This window comes from Pecten maximus, chromosome 4 (genome assembly GCF_902652985.1).
Source record: "Pecten maximus chromosome 4, xPecMax1.1, whole genome shotgun sequence".
Lineage (NCBI taxonomy): Eukaryota > Metazoa > Mollusca > Bivalvia > Pectinida > Pectinidae > Pecten > Pecten maximus.
Genome location: NC_047018.1, coordinates 12,697,136 through 12,719,034, shown reverse-complemented (window position 1 = coordinate 12,719,034; position 21,899 = coordinate 12,697,136). Strand labels below are relative to the sequence as shown.

Sequence of the window (21,899 nt, the reverse complement as noted above, 5' to 3'; positions counted from 1 at the left end):
GACACCCACACAGATATCAGGACCCCCACACAGATATCAGAACACCCACAGATATCAAGACAACCACACTGATATCAGAACACCCACACAGATATCAGGACACCCACATAGATATCAGTACTATCAGGACACCCACACAGATATCTGGACACCCACACAGATATCAGTACTATCAGGACACCCACACAGATATCAGGACGCACACACAGATATCAGGACACCCATACAGATATCAAGACAACCACACAGATATCAGGACACCCACACAGACATCAGGACACCCACAAAGATATCAGAACACCCACAGATATCAAGACAACCACACAGATCTCAGAACACCCACACAGATATCAGGACACCCACACATATATCAGGACACTCGTACATATATCAAGACAACCACACAGATATCAGGACACTCATACAGATATCAGGACACCCACACAGATATCAGTACTATCTGGACACCCACACAGATATCAGTACTATCTGGACACCCACACAGATATCTGTAGTATCAGGACACCCACACAGATATCAGTACTATCAGGACACCCACACATATATCAATACTATCAGGACACCCACACAGATATCTGGACACCCACACAGATATCAGTACTATCTGGACACCCACACAGATATCAGTACTATCTGGACACCCACACAGATATCTGGACACCCACACAGATATCTGGACACCCACACAGATATCAGTACTATCAGGACACCCACACAGATATCAGTACTATCTGGACACCCCCACAGGTATCAGTACTATCTGGACACCCACACAGATATCAGTACTATCTGGACACCCACACAGATATCAGGACACCCACACAGATATCAGTACTATCTGGACACCCACACAGATATCAGGACGCACACACAGATATCAGGACACCCATACAGATATCAAGACAACCACACAGATATCAGGACACCCACACAGACATCAGGACACCCACAAAGATATCAGAACACTCACAGATATCAAGACAACCACACAGATATCAGAACACCCACACAGATATCAGGACACCCACACATATATCAGGACACCCACACATATATCAGGACACTCATACATATATCAAGACAACCACACAGATATCAGGACACTCATACAGATATCAGGATACCCACACAGATATCAGTACTATCTGGACACCCACACAGATATCAGTACTATCTGGACACCCACACAGATATCTGTAGTATCAGGACACCCACACAGATATCAGTACTATCAGGACACCCACACATATATCAATACTATCAGGACACCCACACAGATATCTGGACACCCACACAGATATCAGTACTATGTGGACACCCACACAGATATCAGTACTATCTGGACACCCACACAGATATCTGGACACCCACACAGATATCTGGACACCCACACAGATATCTGGACACCCACACAGATATCAGTACTATCTGGACACCCCCACAGGTATCAGTACTATCTGGACACCCACACAGATATCAGTACTATCTGGACACACACACAGATATCAGGACACCCACACAGATATCAGTACTATCTGGACACACACACAGATATCAGTACTATCTGGACACCCACACAGATATCAGTACTATCAGGACACCCACACAGATATCAGTACTATCAGGACACCCACACAGATATCAGGACACACACACAGATATCAGGATACCCATACAGATATCAAGACAACCACACAGATATCAGGACACCCACACAGACATCAGGACACCCACACAGATATCAGAACACCCACAGATATCAAGACAACCACACAGATATCAGTACTTTCAAGAATCCTTCACAGATATTAGGACATCCACACTGATATCAGGACATCCACACTGATATCAGGACATCCACACTGATATCAGGACATCCACACTGATATCAGGACATCCACACTGATATCAGGACATCCACACAGATATCCGTACACGCATACAGATATCAGGACACCCACACAGATATCAGTACTATCAAGAATCCTTCACAGATATCGGGACATCCACACTGATATCAGGACACCCATACAGATATCAGGTCACCCATACAGATATCAGGACACCCACACAGATATTAATACTATTCGGACACCCACACATATATCAGTACTATCAGGACATCCACACAGATATCAGGACACCTACACAGATATCAGGACACCCACACAGATATCAGGACACCCACATAGATATCAGGACACCCACACAGATATCAGGACACCTACACCGATATCCGGACCAGCATACAGATATCAGTTCTATAAGGACACCCACAGATATCAGGACACCCACACAGATACCAGGCACTCGCACAGATATCAGAACACCCACACAGATATCGATACTTTCAGGACACCCACACATATATCAGTATTATCCGGACACCCACACAGATACCAGGACACTCGCACAGATATCAGAACACCCACACAGATATCAGTACTATCTGGACACCCACACAGATATCAGTACTATCTGGACACACACACAGATATCAGTACTATCTGGACACACACACAGATATCAGAACACCCACACAGATATCAGGACACCCACACAGATATCAGAACACCCACAGATATCAAGACAACCACACTGATATCAGAACACCCACACAGATATCAGGACACCCACATAGATATCAGTACTATCAGGACACCCACACAGATATCTGGACACCCACACAGATATCAGTACTATCAGGACACCCACACAGATATCAGGACACACACACAGATATCAGGACACCCATACAGATATCAAGACAACCACACAGATATCAGGACACCCACACAGACATCAGGACACCCACAAAGATATCAGAACACCCACAGATATCAAGACAACCACACAGATATCAGAACACCCACACAGATATCAGGACACCCACACATATATCAGGACACTCATACATATATCAAGACAACCACACAGATATCAGGACACTCATACAGATATCAGGACACCCACACAGATATCAGTACTATCTGGACACCCACACAGATATCAGTACTATCTGGACACCCACACAGATATCTGTAGTATCAGGACACCCACACAGATATCAGTACTATCAGGACACCCACACATATATCAATACTATCTGGACACCCACACAGATATCTGGACACCCACACAGATATCAGTACTATCTGGACACCCACACAGATATCAGTACTATCTGGACACACACACAGATATCAGGACACCCACACAGATATCAGAACACCCACAGATATCAACACAACCACACAGATATCAGAACACCCACACAGATATCAGGACACCCACACAGATATCAGGACAAACACACAGATATCAGGACAAACACACAGATATCAGGACAAACACAGATATCAGGACACCCACATAGATATCAGTACTATCAGGACACCCACACAGATATCTGGACACCCACACAGATATCAGTACTATCTGGACACCCACACATATATCTGTCCAGATCTGGACAGCCACACAGATATCAGTACTATCTGGACAGCCACACAGATATCAGTACTATCAGGACACCCACACAGATATCAGTACTATCAGGACACCCCCACAGATATCAGTACTATCTGGACACCCACACAGATATCAGTACTATCTGGACACCCTCACAGATATCAGTACTATCAGGACACCAACACAGATATCAGGACACTCACACAGATATCTGGACACCCACACAGATATCAGTACTATCTGGACACCCACATAGATATCAGTACTATCTGGACACCAACATAGATATCAGTACTATCTAGACACCCTCACAGATATCAGTACTATCTGGACACCCACACAGATATCAGTACTATCAGGATACCCACACAGATATCTGGATACCCACACAGATATCTGGATACCCACACAGATATCAGTACTATCTGGACACCCACACAGATATCAGTACTATCAGGACATCCACAGATAGCAGGACACCCACACATATATCAGGACACTCAAACAGATATCAGGACACCCACAAGCACCAGTGGTGTGAATATGTAAAGCTGGAACATTATGTATGTGATTAGCTCAATGATGTACCGATATACCAAGATTACATGTAAAATAATTACTTTAAACCAGAATGATAGCCTAAGATCGAAATACAACACACTGACGGATAACTGATAGCCAGTGATCGCCTAAACGAATGTGTCAAATGTCTGTTGAAAATCTGCAATAATTGAGCGAAAATCGCGTATCGATTTCTTACCTGTTTGCTGAAGACTCGTTAACGAGTCTATCTGTCCTGCCCGACACTGAATGTCAGCGTCAATACCGAGATTAAAGAGTGCTTTCTCAAATATCCCTCAAAGTCTATATACCATTAAATAACCTGCGGTACCTGACAGTTCGATTATCGCTCCTTATTGCGTAGCAACCACTCGGTAAGCCTGACTCTTTCAGAAAACAAGCGTTCACCTGAGACGTTGAAGGATTACAGCTTCATAGATTATCTGTATCACCAGCCGGTTTAGGTGTTTTTTGTTTGTAATCATAAATAATCAACGCGGCCAAGCGGATTACCCAAATATTTACAAAATGAAGGAAATCAACAATATGGTAAGTCTGCATTTGGATTATTTTAGAAAAATACCCAATGATATTCGCCATTATATTCTACATAATTGTGTAGTATCATCGTGTGTGTGTGTTTTAATGGAAGTGATTGGTGCTCTTGTGTCATATAGTACGGGACTGTGTGGGTCCAGTGGTATTTAGTCTGTTAGCACCTCATTCTGTCCAAAGTCAAATTAGTCCAGGTAATCATGTTGTATTGAAGAATGGACGTATATCAGGTAAGCTAAAAATGACATGTCAACAAATGTCAACTTGAGCGTGGAAGCAAAAGAGATACCAGTCGGAGTGCGGGGTTAATGAGATGCAGCTAGAATATGGAGGCAAAAGTGATGGTCGTAGTGTTCAGGTGAAAGAGATGGGCGTAGTGTTCAGGTGAAAGAGATGGTCGTAGTGTTCAGGTGAAAGAGATGGGCGTAGTGTTCAGGTGAAAGAGATGGTCGTAGTGTTCAGGTGAAAGAGATGATCGTAGTGTTCAGGTGAAAGAGATGGGCGTAGTGTTCAGGTGAAAGAGATGGACGTAGTGTTCAGGTGAAAGAGATGGTCGTAGTGTTCAGGTGAAAGAGATGGTCGTAGTGTTCAGGTGAAAGAGATGGTCGTAGTGTTTTGGTGAAAGAGATGATCGTAGTGTTCAGGTGAAAGAGATGGACGTAGTGTTCAGGTGAAAGAGATGGTCGTAGTGTTTTGGTGAAAGAGATGCCGGTGTGTAACATTGAAAATGGACCCCCGTTGAAAATTGACCCTAGGTCAGTTTTCAACGTTGAATATGGACCCTGGGTCAGTTTTCAACGTTGAATATGGACCCTAAATGCCGTTGAAAATGGGTCGTGTCGTTGAAAAATGATAGCTTAAAAGTCAATTCTCAACGGACGGTCTGTTGAAAATAGACCCTTGAAAATAGACTGTTCAACACAAGCTTCACTTATCTACTCCATTTAACATAAAATGCACGGGTTAAAGTTTTATCAACCCTCTCCCTTCCCTGTAAGCGCCCTCTTCTGAGTAGGTATAGGCTCCAAATACATTGTCCTTCAATAATGTTTTGTCCGTTCGTCCACATATTTTGTTCCGACGGATAATTTTGATATTGTTTAAGCACACTATCAGGCCATCGGATATTCGGGCTTGGTTGCTTGATACAGGAGTTTCGAAATTGTGAAAATGACGTAAAATGACTTGATTTGAGTACGATACTCCAATCAAAATATGACGTCACAATCACCGGATCGTGGGACAATTCGGAAAAACCGTACTCTAACCACACATCATTACGTTATTTTCATAATCTGGAAGCTCCCGTATTCTTTGTGGTAAACTCCCGTTATTTGTAACCTTGAAGCCATATGGCATATTTCTGCCATCGATTTGCCGACTTACGACTTAAAGATGTCGACATATTTCCGAGAAGATGTCAAGATCATAAACAAATATATGGATGTACACTGTATGAGGGGTACCTTTCGGAGTGTGGATGTATGAGAGATACCAGTCGGAGTGTGGATATATGAGGGATACCAGTCGGTGTGTGGATGTATGAGGGACATGAGTCGATGTGTGGATGTATGAGGGATACCAGTCGGAGTGTGGATGTATGAGGGATACCAGTCGGTGTGTGGATGTATGAGGGATACCAGTCGGAGTGTGGATGTATGAGGGATACCAGTCGGTGTGTGGATGTATGAGGGATACCAGTCGGAGTGTGGATGTATGAGGGATACCAGTCGGAGTGTGGATGTATGAGGGATACCAGTCGGTGTGTTGATGTATGAGGGATACCAGTCGGTGTGTGGATGTATGAGAGATACCAGTCGGAGTGTGGATGTATGAGGGATACCAGTCGGAGTGTGGATGTATGAGGGATACCAGTCGGTGTGTGGATGTATGAGGGATACCAGTCGGCGTGTGGATGTTTGAGGGATACCAGTCGGCGTGTGGATGTATGAGAGATACCAGTCGGTGTGTGGATGTATGAGGGATACCAGTCGGAGTGTGTATGTTTGAGGGATACCAGTCGGTGTGTGGATGTATGAGGGATACCAGTCGGCGTGTGGATGTATGAGAGATACCAGTCGGTGTGTGGATGTAGGAGGGATACCAGTCGGAGTGTGGATGTATGAGGGATACCAGTCGGCGTGTGGATGTATGAGAGATACCAGTCGGTGTGTGGATGTATGAGGGATACCAGTCGGAGTGTGTATGTTTGAGGGATACCAGTCGGTGTGTGGATGTATGAGGGATACCAGTCGGCGTGTGGATGTATGAGAGATACCAGTCGGTGTGTGGATGTAGGAGGGATACCAGTCGGAGTGTGGATGTATGAGGGATACCAGTCGGTGTGTGGATGTATGAGGGATACCAGTCGGTGTGTGGATGTATGAGGGATACCAGTCGGAGTGTGGATGTATGAGAGATACCAGTCGGCGTGTGGATGTATGAGAGATACCAGTCGGAGTGTGGATGTATGAGGGATACCAGTCGGTGTGTGGATGTATGAGGGAGATACCAGTCGGTGTGTTGATGTATGAGGGATACCAGTCGGAGTGTGGATGTATGAGGGATACCAGTCGGAGTGTGGATGTATGAGAGATACCAGTCGGTGTGTGGATGTATGAGGGATATCAGTCGGTGTGTGGATGTATGAGGGATACCAGTCGGTGTATGGATGTACATTTATGAGAGATACCAGTCGGAGTGTGGATGTATGAGGGATACCAGTCGGTGTGTGGATATATGAGGGATACCAGTCGGAGTGTGGATGTATGAGGGATACCAGTCGGAGTGTGTATGTTTGAGAGATACCAGTCGGTGTGTGGATGTATGAGAGATACCAGTCGGTGTGTGGATATATGAGGGAGATACCAGTCGGTGTATGAATGTATGAGGGATATCAGTCGGTGTGTGGATGTATGAGGGATACCAGTCGGTGTATGGATGTACATGTATGAGAGATAACAGTCGGTGTGTGGATGTATTAGGGAGATACCAGTCGGTGTGTGGATGTATGAGAGAGATACCAGTCGGTGTGTGGATGTATGAGATATACCAGTCGGTGTGTGGATGTATGAGGGGTACCTTTCGGAGTGTGGATGTAGGAGGGATACCAGTCGGTGTGTGGATGTATGAGGGATACCAGTCGGTGTGTGGATGTATGAGGGATACCAGTCGGTGTGTGGATGTATTAGGGAGATACCAGTCGGTGTGTGGATGTATGAGAGAGATACCAGTCGGTGTGTGGATGTATGAGAGATACCAGTCGGTGTGTGGATGTATGAGCGATACCAGTCAAAGGAGAGGGAAATGCCTATATCTATACTTATTCGCTTATTGGCCCGGATGGACTTACTGTGGGAGGAAAGCGGAGTACCTGGGTAAAACCCATTCGGTCGGGCAGTTGACCCTATACCTTTTCATGTCAGATCGGGAATCGAACCCCGGCCGTCTAGGTGAAAGGCAAGTGTGTTACCACTGTGCCACCTGACCACCCTGTCGGAGTGTGGAGATGTGAGAGAGACGACATCGGGAGTATGAAGGTGTGAGATGCCAGTCAGTGTGTGGAGTTGAGAGTGATGCCAGAAGGAGTGTCGGGGCGAGTGTAAATTTAGAAGGAGTGTGGAGGCGAGAGTGAATCTAGAGGGAGTGTGGAGGCGATTGTAAATTTAGAAGGAGTGTGGAGGCGAGAGTGAATCTAGAGGGAGTGTGGAGGCGAGTGTGAATCTAGAGGAGTGTGGAGGCGAGAATGAATCTAGAGGGAGTGTGGAGGCGAGAATGATAACAGAAGGAGTGTGGAGGCGAGAGTGAATCTAGAGGGAGTGTGGAGGCGAGAATGATGACAGATGGAGTATTGAGGCGAGAGTGATGACAGATGGAGTGTGGAGGCGAGAGTGAATCTAGAGGGAGTGTGGAGGCGTGAATGATGCCAGATGGACTGTGGGGCGAGAATGATGCCAGATGGAGTGTGGAGGCGAGAATGAATCTAGAGGGAGTGTGGAGGCAAGAATGATGCCAGAGGGAGTGTTGAGTCGAGAATGATGCCAGAAGGTGTTAAGGCGTGAGTGATGCCAGAAGGAGTGTTGAGGCGAAAATGATGCCAGAATGCGTTAAGGCGAGAGTGATGTCATAAGGAGTGTGGAGGCATGAGTGATGGCATAAGGAGTGTTGATGAGAGAATGATGTCAGAAGACGTTAAGGCGAGAGTGATGTCATAAGGAGTGTGGAGTTGAGAGTGAATCTAGAGAAAGTGTTGAGGCGTGAGTGAATCCAGAAGGAGTGTTGAGGCGTGAGTGATGTCATAAGGAGTGTGGAGTCGAGAGTGAATCTAGAGAAAGTGTGGAGGCGAGAGTGATGTCATAAGGAGTGTTGAGGCGTGAGTGAATCCAGAAGGAGTGTGGAGACGAGAGTGAATCTAGAGAAAGTGTGGAGGCGAGAGTGATGTCATAAGGAGTGTTGAGGCGTGAGTGAATCCAGAAGGAGTGTGGAGACGAGAGTGAATCTAGAGAAAGTGTTGAGGCGTGAGTGATGCCAGAAGGAGTGTTGAGGCGTGAGTGATGCCAGAAGTTGAGTTAATGTAAGGTACATCGGTCGATGTGTGTAGATGTGAAGAATTCAAGTCGGAGTGGTGGGGAGTGAGAACTGCCAATCAGAATCTTCAGGTGAGAAACATGCCAGTAATTAGAGTGTGGAGGTATGAGAGATGCCAGTCGGAATGTTGAGAGTTTTGAGGTGAGTGGATGTTAACTTCAGAATTGTTCAGACGAATGATGATTTAAAGAATCGCTGCCAAACACAAAATCCGCATCAGAACCCAACAAATCGCACAATACCGCAATGTAACGCAAATACACAGTGATCGCAACGGAATAACAGTCCTGTAACGTAACGGCATAAAATACACAGTCCTGTAACGCAACGGCATAAAATACACAGTCCTGTAACGCAACGGAATAAAATACACAGTCCTGTAACGCAACGGAATAAAATACACAGTCCTGTAACGCAACGGCATAAAATACACAGTCCTGTAACGCAACAGCATAAAATACACAGTCCTGTAACGCAACGGAATTAAACACAATCTTGTAATGGTAATGGAACACAATCCTGTACCGTAACACAAGAAATCGCAAACTTGTAACGTAACACGGCAAATCACAATACTTTAATCTATCGCATGAAGTTGCATTCCTGTAATTTAACATAATTTATACCACATTATAACTGTTGAATAACATTCAGTTTATACCACGCATGGAATAAACCATAAACGCGTTTTGATTGGTTGACGCGGTGACCTTTGACCCGAACTGCAATTGTTATTAACGTCATCAATAATCGAAATTAGACCTGGCCACGTTCCCCTTTGATTCATGCCGATATCATTGTGGTAGAAACAGGTCTCACGACTCGTGATTTTGGGATATGGAATTTATTTCACACTCGTAAGTTATTTTTTAAAAGTTACAAAAGACACTCGCTAAAGCTCGTGCCTTTTGTAACTTTAAAAAAATAACTTACTCGAGTGAAATAAATTCCATATCCAACAACCACTCGTGTAACCTCTATAAATTACACAAGCCCGGAACCTAACGCAACGGAACACACATTTTCGCAACGTAACTCTATTTCTCAAAAACTTTGTAGAACGTGACGCATTTCGCCATGCCTAATATTCATATATCAACATCAAGATGTGTATTTTCATGAAATACTACAGCTTGCAATAAATCAGATACTGCTATATGAAGAGAATTAAATAATTGAAAGGGGGGGGGGGGGGGGGGGGGGGGGGGGCTTTTTTCGTCTGTTGTCACAGGAAAATGTGGGCACGGTTAAGCTGTTGGTCAACGGCTTTTGCAAACGCGTGTGTTGTTTGTGCATGGATTTTGACGTCAAAGATAGTTTTATGCATCTGACTTTTTGAACGCCGTTATTGTTAAAAGAAAGTAGATATTAACTAAATTCGTTAACCTTTTATTTTGTTTAGTTAATGAGATGATACATCCAATGGAACAGGCGGTAAATTATTTGTAATTCGCGTTTTCGTAACTTCCTTCATGACTAATCTAAATACAATGTAATCTTGAAGTACACAACGTACGGCAACACGACACGACTGAACAAGATGTAATATATATACGGTATCATCTGGCAGTGGTAGACAACACCCCAGACAATCGTGTACAACCACTACTTCTTATACATTGCGAATGGTAGCGTGACGTAATGGTTGGTTTGGTTTGATTTATTTCGTTTAACGTGCTATTAAAAGCCAATGCCATTTAAGGAAGGGCCAGGATTCCGAGGTGGAGGAAAGCCGGAGTACCGGACAGAGAAAAACCATCGGCCTACAGTCAGTACCAGAGAACATCCCCTAACGGTTCCAGATGTGGAGGGCTAGTATTAAAGTGTTGGGACACCACTCGGTCACCCCGGCCCTATACTGGGTTAGCATCACAAGTAACAAGTCGTCATAACGATCGTACAAGGCTAAGATGTCGGTGGAAGTCGTGTTGAGAAATTAGCCGCAGTGAAATAACTAAAATTAGTGCCATTATCGCGAGAGAGGAAATCCTAGCAATGTTTAATGCGGATTTTCAAAAACAGAATTTCCATGGTATTGGAAGGATACAAAGCCAGCTAACGTGTAAATGAAACCCACGAGGATGCGGGGAAAATTGTCTCAGAATACCAATCACATCTAATGTCATTTTCAAATGCGTTGCATCACGGCGTCTTGAGAATTCAGAGACATTCACAATCTGATCTTGTAACGATGGAATTCGAGCTCGGATATAATTAGAGGAACAACTGTCGTTAAATTCAATCTAAATATAAAATTCAGTGATACGTTTGATTTGATATTTCAAACATGTTGTTCTTTAATAACAAACAAACACAACACTTAATCAGTTTCTGTGTAGATAACAAGGTCTTACAAACAACCCCCGATGTCTACGTACCAAATTTAGCCATAATCCGATATGTTTTTTTTTTAAGTCATCGCCTGTCATTTTGAGAGACGTCATATTAAATGCGCGATGCACATTTACTTTCGGCCCTTCTATCACAAACTGTATGCATTAAATAAAAGGCATACTATTATAACAGGCAAGCTACAAACTATATCACACAACATCAGATACGACTGAAAGATATGATAATCACAGAACAGTAGATATGGTTAAACATTCTCACAGAACAGTTGGTATGGTTAAAGATTGTCACAGAACAGTTGGTATGGTTAAAGATTGTCACAGAACAGTAGTTATGGTTAAAGATTGTCACAGAACAGTAGATATGGTTAAATATTGTCACAGAACAGTAGTTATGGTTAAAGATTGTCACAGAACAGTAGATATGGTTAAAGATTGTCACAGAACAGTAGATATGGTTAAAGATTGTCACAGAACAGTAGATATGGTTAAAGATTATCACAGAACAGTAGATATGGTTAAAGATTATCACAGAACAGTAGATATGGTTAAAGATTGTCACAGAACAGTAGATATGGTTAAAGATTGTCACAGAACAGTAGATATGGTTAAAGATTGTCAAAGAACAGTAGATATGGTTAAAGATTCTAACAGAACAGTAGATATGGTTAAAGATTGTCACAGAACAGTAGATATGGTTAAAGATTGTAACAGAACAGTAGATATGGTTAAAGATTGTCAAAGAACAGTAGATATGGTTAAAGATTCTAACAGAACAGTAGATATGGTTAAAGATTGTCACAGAACAGTAGATATGGTTAAAGATTCTAACAGAACAGTTGGTGTGGTTAAAGATTGTCACAGAACAGTAGATATGGTTAAAGATTGTCACAGAACAGTAGGTATGGTTAAAGATTGTCACAGAACAGTAGGTATGGTTAAAGATTGTCACAGAACAGTAGATATGGTTAAAGATTGTCACAGAACAGTAGATATGGTTAAAGATTGTCACAGAACAGTAGATATGGTTAAAGATTATCACAGAACAGTAGGTATGGTTAAAGATTGTCACAGAACAGTAGGTATGGTTAAAGATTGTCACAGAACTGTAGGTATGGTTAAAGATTGTCACAGAACAGTAGATATGGTTAAAGATTCTAACAGAACAGTAGGTATGGTTAAAGATTGTCACAGAACAGTAGGTATGGTTAAAGATTGTCACAGAACAGTAGATATGGTTAAAGATTGTCACAGAACAGTAGGTATGGTTAAAGATTGTCACAGAACAGTAGATATAGTTAAAGATTCTAACAGAACAGTAGATATGGTTAAAGATTCTAACAGAACAGTAGATATGGTTTAAGATTTTCACAGAACAGTAGATATGGTTAAAGATTGTCACAGAACAGTTGGTATGGTTAAAGATTGTCACAGAACAGTAGATATGGTTAAAGATTGCCACATAACAGTAGATATGGTTAAATATTATCACAGAACAGTAGATATGGTTAAAGATTATCACAGAACAGTAGATATGGTTAAATATTATCACAGAACAGTAGGTATGGTTAAAGATTGTCACAGAACAGTAGATATGGTTAAAGATTGTCACAGAACAGTTGGTATGGTTAAAGATTATCACAGAACAGTAGGTATGGTTAAAGATTGTCACAGAACAGTAGATATGGTTAAAGATTGTCACAGAACAGTAGTAATGGTTAAAGATTGTCACAGAACAGTAGATATGGTTAAAGATTCTAACAGAACAGTAGATATGGTTAAAGATTATCACAGAACAGTAGGTATAGTTAAAGATTGTCACAGAACAGTAGGTATGGTTAAAGATTCTAACAGAACAGTAGATATGGTTAAAGATTGTCACAGAACAGTAGGTATGGTTAAAGATTGTCACAGAACAGTAGATATGGTTAAAGATTGTCACAGAACAGTAGATATGGTTAAAGATTGTCACAGAACAGTAGGTATGGTTAAAGATTCTAACAGAACAGTAGATATGGTTAAAGATTGTCACAGAACCGTTGGTATGGTTAAAGATTGTCACAGAACAGTAGGTATGGTTAAAGATTATCACAGAACAGTAGATATGGTTAAAGATTGTCACAGAACAGTAGATATGGTTAAAGATTGTCACAGAACAGTAGGTATGGTTAAAGATTGTCACAAAACAGTAGATATGGTTAAAGATGGTCACAGAACAGTAGGTATAGTTAAAGATTGTCACAGAACAGTTGGTATGGTTAAAGATTGTCACAGAACAGTAGGTATGGTTAAAGATTGTCACAGAACAGTAGGTATAGTTAAAGATTGTCACAGAACAGTTGGTATGGTTAAAGATGGTCACAGAACAGTAGGTATGGTTAAAGATTATCACAGAACAGTAGATATGGTTAAAGATTGTCACAGAACAGTAGATATGGTTAAAGATTGTCACAGAACAGTAGGTATGGTTAAAGATTGTCACAGAACAGTAGATATGGTTAAAGATGGTCACAGAACAGTTGGTATGGTTAAAGATTGTCACAGAACAGTAGGTATGGTTAAAGATTATCACAGAACAGTAGATATGGTTAAAGATTGTCACAGAACAGTTGGTATGGTTAAAGATTGTCACAGAACAGTAGATATGATTAAAGATTGTCACAGAACAGTTGGTATGGTTAAAGATTATCACAGAACAGTTGGTGTGGTTAAAGATTATCACAGAACAGTAGATATGGTTAAAGATTGTCACAGAACAGTAGATATGGTTAAAGATTGTCACAGAACAGTAGATATGGTTAAAGATTGTCACAGAACAGTAGATATGGTTAAAGATTGTCACAGAACAGTAGATATGGTTAAAGATTGTCACAGAACAGTAGATATGGTTAAAGATTCTAACAGAACAGTAGATATGGCTAAAGATTCTAACAGAACAGTAGATATGGTTAAAGATTGTCACAGAACAGTTGGTATGGTTAAAGATTGTCACAGAACAGTAGGTATGGTTAAAGATTGTCACAGAACAGTAGTTATGGTTAAAGATTATCACAGAACAGTAGATATGGTTAAAGATTGTCACAGAACAGTAGATATGGTTAAAGATTGTCACAGAACAGTAGATATGGTTAAAGATTCTAACAGAACAGTAGATATGGCTAAAGATTCTAACAGAACAGTAGATATGGTTAAAGATTGTCACAGAACAGTAGGTATGGTTAAAGATTGTCACAGAACAGTAGTTATGGTTAAAGATTATCACAGAACAGTAGATATGGTTAAAGATTGTCACAGAACAGTAGATATGGTTAAAGATTGTCACAGAACAGTAGATATGGTTAAAGATTGTCACAGAACAGTAGGTATGGTTAAAGATTGTCACAGAACAGTAGATATGGTTTAAGATTGTCACAGAACAGTAGGTATGGTTAAAGACTCTCACAAAGTAAACCGGTAGGTATTGTTAAAGATTTTCCTCAGAACAGTTGGTATGGTTAAATCATATAGCACAGCACAGTACAGTAGGTCCATCGACCGTCAATGTTATCTTGTATCTTTTCTACACTTTTATTTGGCCAAACCGTGATGAAATCACCGGGCTCATATCGACATGGACAACAAAGATACATTGCCACCACATATAAAACATCTGGATAACATCAGTGTTGATGAATGATGTGGACCGTGATTTTGAAGTACCCAGGAGGGAAAACTCTTCCTTATTTACCCTGCCTGGTATAATAGACCTTAGCTGTTGGGAACTATTATGTATTTAGTCTTGTTTTAAATCAATTCCTGTTGTTATGGTAATATCTGACCATACACTGATTGTACCTAGTCCTGTTTTAGTAGACTTCCCTGTTGTTATGGTGATATCTGACCATACACTGACTGTAACTAGTCCTGTTTTAGTAGACTTCCCGTTGTTATGGGGATATCTGACCATACACTGACTGTAACTAGTCCTGTTTTAGTAGACTTCCTGTTGTTATGGGGATATCTGACCATACACTGACTGTAACTAGTCCTGTTTTAGTAGACTTCCCGTTGTTATGGGGATATCTGACCATACACTGACTGTAACTAGTCCTGTTTTAGTAGACTTCCCGTTGTTATGGGGATATCTGACCATACACTGACTGTAACTAGTCCTGTTTTAGTAGACTTCCTGTTGTTATGGGGATATCTGACCATACACTGACTGTACCTAGTCCTGTTTTAGTAGACTTCCTGTTGTTATTGGGATATCTGGCCATACACTGACTGTACCTAGTCCTGTTTTAGTAGACTTCCTGTTGTTATGGGGATATCTGGCCATACACTGACTGTACCTAGTCCTGTTTTAGTAGACTTCCCGTTGTTATGGTGATATCTGACCATACACTGACTGTACCTAGTCCTGTTTTAGTAGACTTCCTGTTGTTATGGGGATATCTGACCATACACTGACTGTAACTAGTCCTGTTTTAGTAGACTTCCTGTTGTTATGGGGATATCTGACCATACACTGACTGTAACTAGTCCTGTTTTAGTAGACTTCTCATTGTTATGGGGATATCTGACCATACACTGACAGTAACTAGTCCTGTTTTAGTAGACTTCCTATTGTTATGGGGATATCTGACCATACACTGACTGTAACTAGTCCTGTTTTAGTAGACTTCCTGTTGTTATGGGGATATCTGACCATACACTGACAGTAACTAGTCCTGTTTTAGAAGTCTTTTATCATGCCCGAAAATTTGCGTATGTCAGACCTGCTGTATTTCGATACTTGTACTTGTTAACTTGATATCACCTTATTCCGGCTCATGATGATACTACTATTTTAATCCTTATCCATTTCATTCACAGGAGGATTTCAATCAAATCTTGCGGGAGGCAGGCAACAAGCTGGTGGTAGTGGACTTCAATGCCACCTGGTGTGGCCCATGCAAGGCCATTCGACCTGTATTTAAGGTATGAAGACAAGCATTAACTATAGGTAGTTTAAAATGGGTCTTATAGTGACCAGCTTTGACCTGGTGCTGATGGGAAAAAACTAAATAGAAGTATATATATGAAATATATCAGCAAGGTGACGTGGTTGATGTATCAGTCATGGTGATGAGATCGATTGATGTTGCCATGGTAATGAGATTGGTATTTGTTTCCTTGGTGACGGGATAGATATGTTGTCACGGTGATGAGATTGGTGTGTATTTCATTGTTGATGGGACTGGTACATATATTGTATTTCCAAGGTGATGAGATCGGTGTACATGCATGTTACCAAGGTGATGAGATCGGTGTACATGTATGTTGCCATGGTGATGAGATTGTTGAACATGTATGTTTCCATGGTGATGAGACTGGTGAACATGTATGTTGCCATGGTGATGAGACTGGTGAACATGTATGTTGCCATAGTGATGAGATTTGTGAACATGTATGTTGCCATGGTGAACATGTATGTTGCCATGGTGATGAGACTGGTGAACATGTATGTTGCCATGGTGATGAGACTGGTGAACATGTATGTTGCCATGGTGATGAGACTGGTGAACATGTATGTTGCCATTGTGATGAGACTGGTGAACATGTATGTTGCCATGGTGATGAGACTGGTGAACATGTATGTTGCCATGGTGATGAGACTGGTGAACATGTATGTTGCCATGGTGATGAGACTGGTGAACATGTATGTTGCCATGGCGATGAGATTGGTGAACATGTATGTTGCCATGGTGATGAGACTGGTGAACATGTATGTTGCCATGGCGATGAGATTGGTGAACATGTATGTTGCCATGGTGATGAGACTGGTGAACATGTATGGTGTATGAGATGGATTGGTCACCAGTTAATATCTGTAACGATGTATGGTGATAAGGCTGATGTTTGTAACTCGATCTTACTGTTGAAGTTGACTTTTACGGTATTTCTTTGCACAAGTGTTAAATTAATATGTATAACTGAAGGGCAAAAACTGGCATAGTGATAACAAAATAGCCCCCAGTTTGGTGTTATAGATCACCCATGTAGCAGAGACCGGTAACAACCTCCGTTGTATATAGTATATGATATTACATCATTTATAGAGTTTACTTATAATCATTTTATTTTCAAATTTCTAGCAAATGGAAAGTACTGAGGAGTTTAAGAATGTGGTATTTTGTGAGGTGGACGTTGACGAGGCTCCGGTAAGTAGGTCAAAGTCATCGCCGTATAATCTTCGTACAGTCGAAATCCTATCATAATTAATCCGCAAGTTTATGTTAATTGGTTCGCCACTCAATGAAATCCCAAAAACCAATACATACTCTTTAAATGTGTCATAATTATATTATAGGAGTATATATAAGGCATAAAATACTGTAATTAGATTAGCGATACTAAGTCTGGCTCTTTTTCGGTTTTCGCTGCCCCTACCCTACCCCTCCCATAAAAGCTCCATTAAAATTTAAACCGAAAACATTGCCAGGTCTATGTAGTTATGTATGAAATATATCCAAGGACACGCCCTGTCACTTGACATGTACAGTTTAACTGCCTATATTACTCTATACGAGGGATGGCCCAGACCTGTCCTGTCACGTGACATGTTCAGTGTACGTGCTTATGTTACTCTATACGAGGAATGGTCCATATATGTCCTGTCACGTGACATGTGCAGTGTACGTGCGTATATTACTCTATACGAGAGATTGCCCTGTCGCGTGACATGTAGAGTGTACTTGTCTATACTAATCTATATGAGGGATTGCCTAGACATACCCTGTCACGTGACATCTACTTTGTACGTGCCTATAACACTATATATGAGGGATGGCCCAGACATGCCCTGTCACGTGATATGTACAGTGCACGTGCCTATATTACTCAATACGAGGGATGGCCAAGACATGTCCTGTCACGTGACATGTACAACGTACGTGCATATATTACTCTATGCGAGGGACGGCCAAGACATGCCCTGTCACGTGATATGTACAGTGCACGTGTCTATATTGCTCTATACGAGGGATGGCCCAGACATGCCCTGTCACGTGACATGTAGAGTGTACTTGTCTATACTAATCTATATGAGGGATTGCCTAGACATACCCTGTCACATGGCATCTACAATGTACGTGCCTATATTACTCTATACGAGGGACGGTCCAGACATGTCCTGTCACGTGACATCTATAATGTACGTGCCTATATTTCTCTATACGAGGGATGGCCCCAAATGAACCTGAAACGTGGTATCTCATTTTTTATCAACAGGAGGTGGCGGAGGATTGCGATGTACAGATGATGCCAGCCTTTATGTTCTTCAAAAATGGTGAAAAGGTAAACTGATATGTTATTTTGCCAATGATGTACACGTCATAAGAGGCGTCTTACGTCACACAATCCAAATGTTCAGCTACGTCATTGTATCGCATACTACAGTTCTCGGATCGTATAACACCTCAAACACTTTTTGTTCCCTCACATTACGTTGTGCTATCGAACAATAAAGGACTATAATAATTATTATCAGACCGAAATTGTTATCAGTGTAGTTAAGTTTCTGAAGATGTGAATACTGAAAAAACTTTTAAAATGTTTGTCAAATTCATAAATAAGACCCGAAACTGATATGAAATGCTGTACTGGATATACACTCTGTGCTAAGGGAGACAACTCCTAAAGTATTAAAGACTCTTGCGTTTCCATTTCAGATAAAAGAAGTACTTGGAGCCAATAAAGACAAGCTCAAGGCCTCCATTATAGAAATTATGTAGATAGTCGTGTACAATTTTGTATGTGTCTCTGGTAGAACCCTATACTCTTACTTATATAAGATTCTCTTCTAGATAGAATGTAGATTATCTAAAAAGCGGAATGTACTAGTGTCACCTGTATTTTTTTTAAGATATCCGTAACCCACATGTATTTGACGACATGTCCGTACCCCACGTGTATTTGACGACATGTCCGTACCCCACGTGTATTTGACGACATGTCCGTACCCCACGTGTATTTGACGACATGTCCGTACTCCACGTGTATTTGACGACATGTCAGTTCCCCACGTGTATTTGACAATATGTCCGTACACCACGTGTATTTAACGACATGTCCGTACCCCACGTGTATTTGACAACATATCCGTACCCCACGAGTATTTGACAACATATCCGTACCCCACGTGTTTCTAACAACATGTCCGTACCCCACGTGTTTCTAACAACATGTCCGTACCCCACGTGTTTCTAACAACATGTCCGTTTCCCTCGTGTATTTAATAACATGTCCATACCGCACGTGTATGTGATTGTGTGATTTCGGCTATGGTTAAAATTTTGTCACTTTTGTATTGAAAAGTGTAGCGTTTTGATAGCCTTTACCGGTCTGACGAGATTTACCTCTGGCCTTATTCGTTTGGAATGAAATATTATCACAGCAACAAGAGATGACAGTTAATATTTGTACACGAAACGTTTATCATTTTGTGATTAAGTGTCACGTGGTCGTTTTCAGCCGTTAGGTACAGTACACATTTACATACAGCAAATGAAGTCAAAAATGTTGCAGCGCGATACATAAATGGAAGTCAAATGTGAACCACATAAGTGTGTACTATATAGCCAAATCTGTACATTAATGTGTACTATGTACCCAAATCTAAAGTGTACATAAGTGAGACCATTATGTCTGTATTGACCCGTATTGGATTATGTTCGTATTGTACATGTATTAATGTACAGTGTAACTATGGGATTGTTGTCGTATTGTACATGTATTAATGTACAGTGTAACTATGGGATTGTTGTCGTATTGTACATGTATTAATGTACAGTGTAACTATGGGATTGTTGTCGTAATGTACATGTATTAATGTACAGTGTAACTATGGGATTGTTGTCGTATTGTACATGTATTAATGTACAGTGTAACTATGGGATTGTTGTCGTAATGTACATGTATTAATGTACAGTGTAACTATGGGATTGTTGTCGTATCGTACATGTATTAATGTACAATGTAACTATGGGATTGTGTTCGTATTGTACATGTATTAATGTACAGTGTAACTATGGGATTGTTGTCGTATTGTACATGTATAATGTAACGTGTATAATGTAACTTTGGGATTGTGTCCGTATCGTACATGTATAATGTAACTTTGGGATTGTGTTCGTATCGTACATGTATAATGTAACTTTGGGATTGTGTCCGTATCGTACATGTATAATGTAACTTTGGGATTGTGTTTGTATTGTACATGTATCAATTTAACTATGGCATTATGTATACTTAGCTATGTGTTGGAAGGTTGATCACATTCTGTTTTGACTGACAAAACCACGTGTTGGAAGGTTGATGATATTCTGTTTAGACAAAACTATGTGTTGGAAGGTTGATCATATTCTGTTTAGACAAAACTATGTGTTGGAAGGTTGATCACATTCTGTTTAGACAAAACTACGTGTTGGAAGGTTGATCACATTCTGTTTAGACAAAACTACATGTTGGAAGGTTGATCACATTCTGTTTTGACTGACAAAACCACGTGTTGGAAGGTTGATCACATTCTGCTTTGACTGACAAAACCACGTGTTGGAAGGTTGATCATATTCTGTTTAGACAAAACTATGTGTTGGAAGGTTGATCATATTCTGTTTAGACAAAACTATGTGTTGGAAGGTTGATCACATTCTGTTTAGACAAAACTACGTGTTGGAAGGTTGATCACATTCTGTTTAGACAAAACTACATGTTGGAAGGTTGATCACATTCTGTTTTGACTGACAAAACCACGTGTTGGAAGGTTGATCACATTCTGTTTTGACTGACAAAACCACGTGTTGGAAGGTTGATCACATTCTGTTTTGACTGACAAAACCACGTGTTGGAAGGTTGATCATATTCTGTTTAGACAAAACTATGTGTTGGAAGGTTGATCACATTCTGTTTAGAGACAAAACTACGTGTTGGAAGGTTGATCACATTATGTTTAGACAAAACTACGTGTTGGAAGGTTGATCACATTCTGTTTAGACAAAGCTATGTGTTGGAAGGTTGATCACATTCTGTTTAGACAAAGCTATGTGTTGGAAGGTTGATCACATTCTGTTTAGACAAAACTACCCCAGATACTGATAGTGTTAGTACATGTATCACTATGACAGCCATAACAACCATTCAAGTACAAGACGGCAGCACGTATGGAGCGCCACAGCGACACCTAGTGGACAGAATTTATGATAAACTGAACGGGCCATACCCGACTGAAACTGTACACGTATGTTACAACACCTGGTCTGGTTTGTACTATAAATTCCACTTGAAACAGATGTGGTAACTTCCCTACGTTATTTAATGACAAGTTAGACTGGT

At 41.1% G+C, this 21,899-nt stretch overlaps 1 protein-coding gene across 1 annotated transcript; it reads left to right on the top strand.

Moving 5' to 3' along the window:
- Positions 1–4,325: 4,325 nt before the first annotated feature.
- Positions 4,326–20,343, top strand: LOC117325275 (thioredoxin-like). Its single transcript, XM_033881386.1, has 5 exons — positions 4,326–4,602; positions 16,401–16,505; positions 17,663–17,728; positions 18,798–18,863; positions 19,238–20,343. Exons 1-5 carry the CDS (start codon positions 4,582–4,584, stop codon positions 19,298–19,300), a joined length of 321 nt encoding a protein of 106 aa, XP_033737277.1. The 5' UTR covers positions 4,326–4,581; the 3' UTR covers positions 19,301–20,343.
- The last annotated feature ends 1,556 nt before the right edge of the window (positions 20,344–21,899 follow it).